At 37.9% G+C, this 14,150-nt stretch overlaps 1 protein-coding gene across 8 annotated transcripts in view; it reads right to left on the bottom strand.

Annotated features, from left to right (window-relative positions):
- Positions 1-14,150, bottom strand: part of diaph2 (diaphanous-related formin 2) — a 367,696-nt gene that overhangs the window by 148,610 nt on the left and 204,936 nt on the right. For all 8 annotated transcript variants that reach the window (XM_086301138.1, XM_086301187.1, XM_086301178.1 and 5 more), the window contains one exon: positions 10,179-10,273. In XM_086301138.1, the coding sequence (XP_086157264.1) occupies positions 10,179-10,273 (95 nt within the window). The remainder of the gene's footprint in view (positions 1-10,178; positions 10,274-14,150) is intronic.

Here is a 14,150-nt window from a genome sequence, read left to right as displayed (position 1 = left end):
AAACCAGCCCCTGACAGTCTAAAAAGAAAGACTTGGGCAATTTCAAAAGTTTCTTTTTTTTTGTTTTTTTTCTCAAACTAAGCTTAATAGTCAAAAGAAAGAAAAAAGCAACTTTGCACAATGCTCTGTGGGCGTAGACGGCATCAATCTCAAACAAAAGGTTACTATTACTGTAAACTGAATACATGGAACAAAGGCTATCAAGTTGTGTTTTTGTTTATGCAAACGGGGGCACTTTTGACTGAAAAACAATCAACGAAATAAAGTACACTGCAACACAAATTTGGCTTGGAAATATTCAGCACTACAAAAAAATTAGGTTTACAAATCTCAAATAAACTATTGTTATATTTCAAATCATATCGAATGCATTTACAATTACTTTTGTGCTTTTTAAAAATATCTTAGAAAACATTCCACAATTAAATCTGACACTACAGGAGCGACGTACAGGTTAAAAATAAGAACAAGCAGCAGAAAGAAATGGCAAATCATGTCTGGGAGGTAAACATGTTAAACAAAGAACATCAGTCTTACAGCTGCATAGTTTAGACAATCTACATCCTGCCAAACGACATAAACACGTCAAATCTCACTGTGAGCAAAGCGACAGTGACAGACTGACAGGCAACGAACTGAGTGTGGCAGATTCTAAAATCGCATTAAACTAAATGGGAAATGCAGTCTAAGAGAAAAAGACAAACACACAGAGAGAAGAAAACAGGTTGGGAGAGATGTGGGGAGGGATTAATTTCAGGGTTGGGGCTGGAAAAGCTGACAGACTTAGTGTGACATTAAATTTGCCTTTTAGGATAAAATATGAGGATTTTTTGTTAAACATGCATACCTGAGCACTTGTATTTATGATGGAAGGTGTGAAGTGCGATTAAGAGTGAGGGTAAGAAAGCAAGTACAAGTTTACACACACAAAAAGAAAAATTAAAACAGAGAGGTGGCAAAAGAGACAGAAACAAGCAACACACACACACAAAGCAGTGAAAGCAAGAGATTAAAGTGCATCCGTTCTCACTTGAATAGGTGCGAGCCGTTAGGACTTACAAATGAAACTTTTTCATAAATAACTGACAATAAACTTTGCTTTAAAACATGTATTCAACTATTATCACTCCTCTATGATGTTCATATTGTTTTAAGAATACCAGGGGAAACTATATTCAAATCATTTGCTAAGAAACAAACTTGCCAAGGTGGAGATAGCAGGGTGAACTTTACTCAGCTGCACTGAAATTGTCACTCATTTGTATCCATTTTTCTTTTGCCATGTCTCATATAGTCTTACTAATACAGAGCATATATGAGGCGACTGTCAATCACGTAAGAACAGAGCATGCATGCAAAACAGTAATAGAAATTAATTTGTTTATGGAGTCTGCCTTCTGAGAGGGTTTCTTTGAATGATGTGCCATCTGTCACAGTAACAAAGACACCGAATTGGAAAGTGAAAACAGAAAACAAATTTTTACTTGGTTAAGGAAATACAGCACCCGGTATGCCAGAGAAGGAGCTGAATGGACCGCACATAATCAAAATTTAACTGCTGTGGTGCATTGTGAATGGACTTCCTACTGCGTGTGTAGGTGTGTGTGTCTGTGCCTGTGTGTTTTTTCCTTTAATCAATATTCAACCTTAGGACAGAGTACCTGGCCAGGACCCTGTGGTTACAGATCAGCAGCTTGGTGATGATCAGTGAAAAGTACATGCAGTACCTTGGGTGCTGGCCATCACTTCTAAAACACATTTTGATATAGCACCAAATCAAGCCTGATTTCTCTTTTTCCTTGCCTTTACTTTGTTTATTCAATACCTCCTCTCCTTTCCTGTCTTATTTTTCCAGCCCTCCCAAGTCTGCATAATGTATTTCACATTTCATTGTTAAATTGGCATTTGATGCAGAGTAGAGTTATGTGCTGTGTGCCAAAATAAACCACAATTAAGCCCATGGGGGCTCGTTTCTCCTGCTTAAGCTCTAATCCAACAGGCCCATACTTATCACCATGCCCCACATGTGCACTTTTACACCATGAAAATGATGCCCAACAATGTGCCAGTCTGCTACAATCACCTGTTACAGCAGCGAACAAAGACTGGCATGGGCACTGCAAGACCCAGCAGCCAATGAGCAACTGCATAGGGCCATGCATATGGATGAGCATGGTGGTGATCTGGGTGATTGACAAGAGAGATAAACAATAATAACAAGCAAGGCTAGTTCCGAAGACTCCTGTGAGACCTGGTGGAAAGGTTGTTGCCATGGCGAAGTGAAGGGATGTAGTGAAAAGCCAAAAGCTGACAACACTTGTGTTTACTGGGAGACCAACTAGTCAGTGTGTATTAGGACTGTATATGATGCAGTAAGTTGATACGCCTTTAAAATTGCCATTGCCAGTGAAGAACCTTTATTATTATCATTAGCTTTACATATAAATTGAGCTTCAAAGTAAATATTACATTTATGTGAAAGGTATATCGTATTTGTGAAGCATCAATTATCCATTTGTGTTCACATAGCTGATTGAACTGAAGTAATCATCATTTTTATGCAGCATTTATTAGCCACGTTAGCGACCGATTATTCAGCCTGCCACTTTAAATTGTCTTCACTGATAATGTGAACTGATATTGATGAAATGACAGCCACATAATCATCACTCTTTGAGAATCAGAAAAATATTAAGAGCCCTAAATTATTTAAATTTCTACGTATACATGTTACACATCAGCGCATTTCTTTCCCCAGAGAAGTAAGGCATAGAAGATCCCAAAAAAAAGAAAAAAGCCATCAAAGGAAACATGAAGTCAGGATATCTGCTGTTATCTTAGGGCTGTTAGACACTTTGCTTTCACTTTGAAAATGAAAACATATTTTCAAAAACCTACAATGCAATGAGCAAAACAGGGACTAAAGAAATGCTATAAACTGATAGCGGAGACTGCTTTTCTTGTTTTCATGTACAGGATATCACAGCAGGGTCAGAATAGGTCAGACTGGGGAAATATTTATTTAAATAAGTGCTGTACTTGAAAAAGAAGGTGTAATACATACAGGCTATTGGTCTGTTCCTGTTGATATTGCAGCATTGTATCATTTTCATTTTTTCTGCACTAAATCAGGAGTTGAGTGCAATGTATGTAACAATTTTCTGCTTATATAAAAAGCATAAAAAGGAATAAAGAAATGTCCCACTATTTACCTAAAAGCGCTGGTATGTCAACCAATGAGTAGGGATGGGTATCGAAAACCGGTTCTTGTTGAGAACCGGTTCCCACTGTTTCAATTCCTTGGAATCGTTTGCCATTTTTGCAAACGATTCCCTTATCGATTCCAGTCGCCCCGAATGACGTCACCACGTTGCGGAGCGTCATTTACCTGGCAGGAAACACGGCGCCTAAGCGGCTCAAACGCTCAAAAGTTTGATTATACTTTATGAGAACCGATGACAACAGGGCAACTTGCAAAGTAGATATTTCATTTAAGGGAGGAAACACTACGAATATGCAAAAGCATTTGCTCACAAAACACGCGATGACACGCGTTTTTAATTCCGCTCCGGACTCGTGACTCTCAACCCAGCAGCAGCGCTAACGTTTGCACGTCCTCTCCCGTTAATGCGGCAGGTAAATAATCAACTAACAGTGCATATTATGTTAGCGCAATCTGCCTTATTACAAGACCTGCCATTACTGTACATGTAGGTGACCATGATGAGAGAGACAGAGTCTGGCTGGCGCTCGCTGGCAGTTCTCGCTGCAGTCTACCGGTAGCGTCTCCTTTCAGGCCAGGATAGACTAATGTCACCGAGCAGTGTCTAAGTTTGTGGTCAAAGGCTTGCACCCATTTGCTACAGCAGATGCCCCCAATTTTTGGTAAGTGAATGTGTTTAATTGTAGGCAGGGACATTACTGGATATCCTTGTGTAATTGCCACAGAACAATTTATGTTATACTTTGTTATTGCTACAGAAGAATGTTGCAGCTTTAAGGCAGGGATGACTCCTGGAGTTGCTTTCTCACTGCATATGCTTTATTTCACAATCAGATCGATTCGATAACAAAAACATACAGCAGCTCCTCTCCTACTCCTAGCCCTTCGCTGCGGTGGAAAAAAGAACGACTTCAATCCCCTTCAAGGAACATACGTACAAAATAGTTTTCCTGATACACCAATGGAGCGTTCAATGCCATCTTGTAAATATGAGTACTCTGGCAGAGTAACAGTTCAAATGAAAAATACACCAGAACAAACAAGCAAACAAAAAAAGAAGTGTGGGGTACCTTTGAACCAATGAACAAAGTATAACAATTTATACTTTTTAACATAACCCGACCCCGTCAATATGTGATATGTCTCACAAGAATATTTATTTTATTATTTTACATTTACAATTTTTTTTTCCTGGGGACCCTGTGACACCCCATTGAAGAGCCGTAGGCTGTGGATCTCTCAAGATCTCACTGTTGGGTTTGTAAGGCCATGTTACTCCTAAATTTCTATCTTGTTCAAAGAGAAGATATAAAACAAAGCTCTGAGCTAATCGACCTTAGTGTTCTCCTTTTTAAAAAAAAAAAAAAAAGAATCGATAAGAGAATCGATAAAGAATCGAATCGTTAAACAGAATCGAAAATGGAATCGGAATCGTTAAAATCTTATCAATACCCATCCCTACCAATGAGTAATAAAAGTGATATGCATACACTGACTCAATTAGGATATGCTAAGTTTAAATGCAAGCTAATGGCCACTATTATGCAATTCTTTGATATTTTTACTAGTGCATTTGCACACAACATAGGGCAATACTAATTACAAATGAATAGCAGCGGTGCAGTGTTAGTCATTAGCCTTTCCTTTTGAAAAGAAGATGGGGTAATATAAAATACATTGGCAGACATTAAACATTAAGGAGCCACTCTGATATTCTGCAAAACAAGCCCCTAGGGCCATATCATCCGCTGACGAGAGTTAGCTTACCACACGCACCAAAAACTGGGCGTACTAAAACATTTAGTGATGACTCCCTCATTTCAAAAAGCTAGATCACGTGGTGTGTTCTTAGTAGAGACCGAGAAAAGAGCTGCTCTCCAGAAGCCTAAAGTTTAATTCTCAATGCAGATGGGGTAAAATAGAGAGAGAGAAATAATTATCTGAATTATCTGAATCCAAGATTGATGCTGCAGCATGATTAAGCCCCTACATATGCCCTCTTTTAACTTCATTTAGCGAGTTGGATTGGCTAAAGAAAGAGAAGAAACTGAAATACCCAGGATGCAAAGTGGAGGCAAGTTCTCAAAAATAACTGCAGCAATCGACCTGATATCTATTAAAAGACAAAGGATGATGATGCAAAATACTGCATATATTGCATATTGCATTTATGAATTCCCAGACTAAAATTGCCTAATTTAAATATAGTCTTTATGATTACATGTTTGCTCTCACCTACTGAGGTCAATGTAGTGATGCGCTTTAATATGAAATGGTTAAATTAGAAATGGAGCATAATTGGACATCACAAGGGCTGTGATCTCCAACTATGTATACAGCATGAAGAACCACGGGCTGTTTTTGCTTGATGGAAGGAGAAAAGCTGATTAGACCTAAAAAAGCTTATATTTGCCCGGGGGAGCATTAGAAGAGGGTATACATGCATTGTAGACAGCTTAAGAATTTATAAACTGTAATCGCAAAGAACTATTTCCCAAGATGTGCCAATTAAGCAATGAGGGAATGCAAGGTAGTCCAGCAGAAACATTGTACAAGAATAATAAGGAAAAAAGTGGCAAGACAAAAGAACGAGCTGAGAGAGTGCTTGGAGAGTATCCTTGCTAAGCATTAATCTAAATTCCTAAAAACCAACACCTCTTAATCCGTCCTACTGTAAGTAAAAAATAATTTAAATAAGCCGTTGGACACAGTTTCTCTTTGAGAATGCAAACCCTGTTTAATACAATAATGGCAACATTGTCAGCAACTTTAACTTCTTTTGCAATTCTCCAGTGACAACTACTCTAACAGAGAAAGGTTATGAGCTAATAACTCCCTGCATGTGTACCAGTTGATTGCACTATAAACTATTCAAGTTTACAAGTGCTTATTAATAATCTGGGCATTGTTTGGCCTCCTTGTGTTCCTTTGGCATGAACCGTAAGGGCATGGGACCAAATACCATCATTATGCCAGTTAAGCCTTCCCCCCTCTGGGGCAAAGAGGCTGTTGGGTACTTTTGGACAGATAAAAACACCAAAGGCAACAGTTTAAATCAGTAACAGTAGGCTCATGGGCACATATCCACAAAAATGATTGAAATAATGCAAGTGTGGAAGATGTGTTCTTAGCCAGAGTGCTGCTTAGGTCTCGTAGTCTTGCAGTGCCAAAACTAAATGCAAACACAATAGAACCTGGCCCTGAAGCCCACATGTGCCTGACTCTTTCACACACAAAAAAGGTCTACAGGACCCTTCCCTTGCTGCTTCTCCTGCCACCAATAAAAGCAATGAATAGCTTTGTCAGGATGTCAGCTCTTTTAAAAGCAGACCTTTGCAATGCTTTCTGAGACTCAACCTGCTTTCACTGAGCCAACTGGTATTGTTGTTTGTCATTGTCCACACTGTTATAATCTATATGGTAGTGTGGTGACTCTGTCTTTTAAAATTTGATGAAGCTGACCTGATTTACAAAATGACCACCAGCACTATGTCTATTGTAGTCAAACAAAGAGCACAGACAAAGAAAGAGGGCATGACAGAATGCAAATGTGTGTGTGTGTGTGTGTGTTTGAGGACTGTGCACACATTTATTGGTTAGATGATGCATAATGCAGTTTTACAGGGACTAGAAAACAGAGGGGATAACTGACACCGTCTATCCATTTGCATGTGCCGTACTTATGTTTGCATGCTGGGTGCATGGAGATGAAAATAAGGGTGCAAGCATTCGTGTGGGGCATGGATGAATGGGGAGATCCAGGACTGTCTGCTAACATTCAGGGATGTGTATATCATCTCCGAGGCGTTGATGGGCCCTAATGCAGAATAAGGAGAGCCAATCAACTCCTATCTATCCGCTCTGCCAGGGTGACACATTGTAGGGGTACTTCAAGGCCAGCGTACTGCCACATTCTGCTGACAAATCATTACATTAGACATGTCGACTGAGAAGGAAGGTAATAAGATTGAGTTACAGGGTTTTAGATGGATTATGAACACCTCTTGCTTCCCTGATTCTTTCCATTTTCACCATTCTTTAAACTTATCTGGTTGATTCCAATTGTTGAACAGACATTTGAACTTGGTTATTTTCGTTTCATAACGAAAACTGCACAGCCAGTTAAAAAGGAGGAATTATTCATGTCTCCTCTTCTTCACCACAAATACAGGCACTCTTTGTCTAATTGCCAAATGAATTTTTCAACGTGGCAATTTTTGAATGAAAAAAAAAACCACTAAAAATTTCCATTGCACATTTTGATTGTAGTTCAGTAACAGTAAATGACTGGTGTAAAACCAATAGCATGTACACTTTTGCTAAGAAGAGCAAGAAGCAGAAGGTGAAGATGAAGAATACGATGAAGAAAGTTTACTAATAATGTTTTTATTGTTGTTCTTGTTGTTGTTACTCATTTACTTTTGAAAGCGTCCGTGCTTTATTTTATGTGTGTGCATCTGTCCAAAAGATAAATGGTGATTGGCGTGTGGCTGAAAGTGGGTGGTGAGGAATGATTAATCAGCATAATGAATGTGGATAAGCACTGTGCAGATGGAGCCCACACTCAGGACTGTGTCACCCAGCAGGGAGTCTTTTTGCTTCCCTTCAGCGCCTCTGCATAGTTTCAACTATAGCTATAATTGTATTTGTTGGGCATGTGTTGCTTGCTGCCTCGTTTAATTTGCGAGCTCATTTCTGCACGCTTTTGCTTTATAATCACCTCATTCATATTTCAGTAGGATGGTTATCTAAGTATACAATTAGCAACATTTTCATGTAAATAAAAATTTACGCATTTGTTTTGCTTCCCTCTCTTGCCAAACATTATTGCAATGTACCATTTGCAGCAAATCGTGCTTTCAGTCAAACACAGTTTAATAAGTCCTCGAGCTTCACATTTTAACCACTACATGACATGCGCTTTGAGCTGTCTGTGGGTTCAAACTGATTTTTAATACCTCAACCTTAATATTTAAAATGAACTTCATTCTCATAAAATGAGAATGCATCAGTGTTATATCCATGCATTAAACAATTGCATTGGATTTAGTTAAAAGCTTATATTCCACAATAATAGAATATGTATGCATTGTCACCCACTCAAATTCTATTTATACACCATATATAAAGGCTAGTAAACCTCTAATGTAAGAGAATCATAATTTAATTAATTCAAAGCAAATTCAAAAGAGACATTATATAACATTAGCATAACAGCAGGTGAATTAACAGAAGAAAGAATTGTTAATAACTGGGATGCTATCCAAACTGTTCCGCCTGAACTTTCTACTTCAGACCATGCAGACCATTATTTAACCAGCAGTGACATACATGCCAGATGTGTGCCCCTTCTGTACCAATAAGTTAACCCGGTTGGTCACCCTGGCTCCCCCTAGATTTCATGACATTAGCTTGGTTTTCAGATGCTCTTACTGAGTCATACGCTCATTCTCCTAAGCCCCGTTGAGCCTTTTTGTTAGAAACCCCACTGTCCTGCTTCACATTGAATAAAGAGTAAAATGGAGAAAGTAAATGGGGACAATAAAAAACCTCTTTCTAGCTGTTTGAATGCTGAAAAAGCTACATATGACTAACCCTGAGACATTTCTCATTGGTGTATTTTTGCTACATTCAGCCACGATTTGTTCATCACATCATATGTGGTGCTGTGTGTACTGGCAATGTGTTAGTACTTTCCGCCCCAAAGAGGAGGGATGTGTGTCCTCTCATACACACCCTATGGCTGTACTTTCACCTAGTCAGTTTAAGGGTTGATTTTGCAGGATTTACATTAGTTGATGTACAAATCGTGCAAGTTTTGGTGGTAAAGGATATATACTGGTATATACAATATACCAACCAGAAGCAACATTAAGACCACTTTCAAGTGAATTGAATAACATTAATCACATTGTTACTTTGCACAGCTATACTGGGGAAGTTTTTTCCTGGGAATTATGTGGGCGTTATGTTGGCACATGTGCTCCCTTACTAAACATTGGTGCAAACCAAGTAATCACCCACCTCCACACCACAGCTGCATTCTGAGACCACACTAGAACTTTAACACAAAAGCAGTGTGATCCAGCTCATTGGCCAGGAATGACTTGAGGAACACATGACACTGATCTGACTGAGCATCTACAGGATGTGTCAGAGCAAACGCAATCCAAAGAAGCCCACCTCACAACCACAGGACCCAATAGATCAACTGTCCCAATGCCAGACACCACAGGACACCCTTCGAGCTAGTGGGAACTTTTCCCCCTTTCTCTGGACCTAAGCTTGAAATCAGCAGCCACTTCAACAATGTCCACTCCTGGTTGTCAAGTAAAGAAAAGGGGGGGGAAAGACTTCTGTACACACTCATGCACAGAAAGCAGTGTATCACTAACAAGATTATACTGAAATCAAATGTTCTATTTGCTACTCACCCCTAGGGTACACACCTCCTACTGCAGAAATAAAACAGTAATAAAAGCCAACATGCTGCTTTACTCACAAGGACAGTGCAAGAAATGTTAGTGCAGATTGAGGCTCAGGCTGCACAGTGATGCATCTTCACCTCAAGTGCATCCACCTTGTTTTCAATTAATGGTTTTTTTTTGAGACAGTGAAAAATAAAATAGAAAAAAACAAGTAGCCTTTAGAAAGCTCATTAATCACGGTTTAAAACAAAGACAAGACGAGATGGGGGTGGAGTTGAGGAGACTTTGCCAAGCCTTCACCTTCTCCATCCATTGTAATAGGATAAAGGGTGGGTCTCTATGGTCCACATGAAAATGAGACGACTGACTTGTGCAAAAAAAAAAAAAAAAAGAGACCACACCAGGTCTCCACACACACAAAGTTCACACATTTTTTAGAAACTGCAAAGTAACAGAGAAGGGTAAAAAAGAAAGGAAAAATGGGGGGAAGGGGGGTACTTACGCACCACACTGAGTATCAGTCTTACCTGGATGAGTGATTCACTCAGTCTCTCCTCGTCTACCTGGAGCACAATGTCCCGGATCTCTTCATAAGGCAGGCGGAACGAGCCCAAGAAAATTGCTGTTGTGATGTAGACAGAAAAGAGTCATTTCCTCTCCCTTTTTTATTAGACTGCAGGCTTCAAAGAGACATTTCAGCACAAAATGACCACAGACCTAACTTTCCACTTGGAAAAACTAATGCATTTTAAGCCTTTCGACTGGATAGTCTGTGTCACAAAAGCTGGACAGGAAAGAAAAATCAAGATTTAACAACAACACGTAAAAGAGTGACAGGTAATAATAACAATACTAATAATGAGAATATTTTTAATTAGCTGTAGGAGTGTTTGTGTCATGTGAACAGCTACATGCTTTTGTAAGGGTGGATACAAAGGTGCCCAGTGAATTTGCCTCAGGGCAAAGCCTCATGGCTGTTTCACACTCCAGGTGGGGTGGCTACATTGAAAAGTGGAGCTGATGGTGTATCCAGGTGGAAGTCACACATGGAGGTTTGGTAATGAGTTGGAGGAGAGTCACTCAACAGCTGCTTAACTACTGAAGCACTGGGACCTGATGTCTGTATGTGACGTGCAACAGAGAAGGAGTGCGTCCTTTTTTCAGCTCTTCATAGTCTACTGCTACTTAATATACAGAGTATTTACTGCGTTTAAGTCAGTCAAAGCATAACACGCCGTTGCTATCACTTTGATTTACGATATAGTGTTGTAGAGCTTTAGTCCCATAACATCTAGCATCATTTTCTGGTTTCACTACATAATATACCTACCTTTCCTCAGCTCAACATTTTTTGTCATATAAAGCACATTGTCTTTGCTTTGTATTGCCTCTTCAATAGACCTACAGCTGGATATTCAGTACTGAGTTCTCTTAAGAGTCGCCCTTCATAGGTCATATGTATTGGATACTAGGACACATTGGAGATTCAAAGTGAGGGAAACGTAGATGGGAAGGCAAAAAAAAAAGTTCCAGGCGGAAAATCCAACATTTGGTGCTATCAGCTTGCACCTGGTTCTTATTTCCTGTGATGGTGTAGGTGTAGGTGTGTTGATGAGATTCAGCAGCACAATGCCGTTTTGGTGCACAATTTAGCAGAAAATTGCACCTGCACATTCCCCCATGAGGATTAGTATGTATGTGTTTTTCCAGGTGCACTGAGGTGTATTTTTCGTTTTAGTTTGTATACAAAGGAGCTTTGCATTACTGCATTACTGATACGGGAATCAAACATCTGATTCTTATGTTCCATTTTCTGTACTGTTGAAAAGGGATAGAAAGCGATACTATAAGTGATACTACATCTATAGAGATACAACAGCAAATGTAGTAGACCACGCAATGTACGGTTTATGGCATAGCTGCTCTAAATGAATAGCATTGGTAATTATCAAAATCATTTTATGTTTCTGTAACGGTTAATCCGCCAGCATGTGGAAGCACTTTAATCGACATGACATTTTTAATGCTGTGATATAATTACTGTTGTTATCCATGAATTTTCAAATGTACTGTTTTTCAAAAAAATATAAAAAAGGGAAACACACATCATTATTTTTTTATTAAGGCGTCAAATTGAAGTTATTTATTTTCCTGAAAAGAAAAAAATAGTTTGAATAGTTGAACGTTATGCTCGATGAATTAATTTGAGCAATATAAACATGAATTCTGTTTGTCTAATAAGTAACAATATGATTTTTAGCTTTAAACTCATTTTTGACAGATTTTTTAAATATCTGTGTTTTCTTGGTTTTTATGAAAGGTGGTCTAATAAATTTATTAAGTATCGTAGCTCTATGCTGAGTTTTTTTCAGTCCTTTTTCTCTTTCAGGAAATACAAGAACGCAGGGTTTGTATCTCCTCTCACAACACTCTCTCACTGAGGCAGACCCCACCTCTAAGTGTCCCTCTGGACTTAAATCTCTCAACTCTCTTCTCCAGCAAGAATAGAGACAAAGTGCACATGAAGATGTTAAAATTGCATGTATAGTAAAAAAAAGTAGTGAATATAGCACACCAGACTCTGACAAAACCTAAATATCTCCAATGGAAGTGAAAACAGGTGGCATGCTGCCCTGCAAGTTTACTTTCTGAAATGCGTTGGAATTCTGTTTGTGCATTAATTATTTTTGTGGAAACAATTGGTTTTCAATGGTTTCTAGTTCTAAGCAGAATTGCAGGAACTCTTCACTGAGAAACCAGTTGGTACATATATCATCCCGTTTTAATACATGAATTCTTAAACATTATATATAAAATATATATTTTTTATATTTTTTTATATTTTAATATTTTCTTGCCCGTGTAATCCAGCTTTATTTGCTAATTTTAAATTAAGTATGCATTTTATGTCGGTTTTCCATTTATTAATTCTCTTTATACAGCTGCTACATTGTGCACAAGCTGTGTTAAAAAAAAAAAAAACAGCGGCAGAGAAAAGTGATAAAAGAGAGAAAAGCATTGTGCCGAGTACTTTTTTGTTCCAGTTGGGGAAGTATATTGAGTAGGAGATTTACTACTCTTGAAGCACCTGACATACTGAATAAGATTAAAATTCATATGAACTGTAGTACATTGTCTTGACAAGCTACTGTAATTATTATTAGTAAGCTAACTAAGTGTAAGCCTTATTTTTAAAAATCTGTTTACGTTGCCTTTATGAGTTTATTAAATTCAGTTTCAGGCCAGCATATTCTCTGTAATAAACTCTCTTTTCCAAAGATGAGTGATTTCTCGATCAGATAGATTTATATAAAGCACTTTGAGTGCTCAGAAGAGTAGAAAAGCGCTATATAAGAACCAGTCCATTTACCATTTATTTTAATTATTTTGTTGTTTCAGCAACATTAAATCTAAAAACTGTAGTTTTGAGTTAAAATATATATTCATGAACATTTTTTTGTATCGAAAAAATACCGAACCGTGAATTTTGTGTATCGTTGCACCCCTAATATATATATATATATATATATATATATATATATATATATATATATATATATATATATATACACATATCCCCAACTAAGGCTAAATACCGGCACAAGACCGATAGATGACAAGTACTGTAAGGAAAAGTTGAAAAGAACTTTGAAGAGAGAGTATATACATATATACATATATACATATATAGTTTAAGATTTTAGGGCTACACTATGTCAAAGCTTCTATACATTAACTGCAACCCCCCCAAAAAATGTCTATGCAACACCATTTAAGTCTTAAGACCATTATTGCAAGGTGTGATGTATACATTCAGTACAATAGCAGGCCACTGTAATGAACAATTTTCTTAAACATTAAGTAGTAATTTAACTTTGGTCAACTTCTCTCTTGTATTTAAAATATTTGCAATATGAAATGTTAAAGAACATATGTTAGTTTTTCATTGAAATTTGAATTTACTAGCTTTCAGCTTTTCATGATTCTTAAACAAGGTTCATATGTACATTCAAATAATCAAAAAGTTAATTTCTCTAATTTGGGCTGACCCTAAAGTCAAAAGCCAACATTAAGCTTAATATAAGTTCAAATGATCAGACTTTGGTACGCATGATTGCTATACCACAATACATAACATGGTATTTACATTACAACTACCTACATATCTCAGTCACCGGACCTTCAAAACTACTAAACATCAAAACTGTAAAGGGAACTCAGAGGCACGCACAGAATATGATCTATGATGCTGTAGTATGTGTCAACGCGGCTCAGGAGAGCTGCATAACTAAATACAACAACATGCTTCCAACCCATTTCCTTCCTGAAGGTGAGGTTTTCTACACTCTTATTTTTGCCTCCTGTCAAATTCAAAGCCCATCTGCTTGTTATATAATAAAAGATGGCAGTGACACCTATCATATCAACATTGTCACAGCCCATACAAGGATGCAATGACGTGCAATGACAGAATCATACAAATGCAGCAAACAGGCTTC

This window comes from Aulonocara sp. 'chitande type north' Nkhata Bay, linkage group LG2, assembly GCF_057382095.1.
Source record: "Aulonocara sp. 'chitande type north' Nkhata Bay isolate Kocher_YH1m ecotype deep benthic linkage group LG2, A_spYH_male_GT1.1, whole genome shotgun sequence".
Lineage (NCBI taxonomy): Eukaryota > Metazoa > Chordata > Actinopteri > Cichliformes > Cichlidae > Aulonocara > Aulonocara sp. 'chitande type north' Nkhata Bay.
Note: the sequence above shows the minus strand (reverse complement) of the source record. Positions and strands in the feature narration are given on the sequence as shown.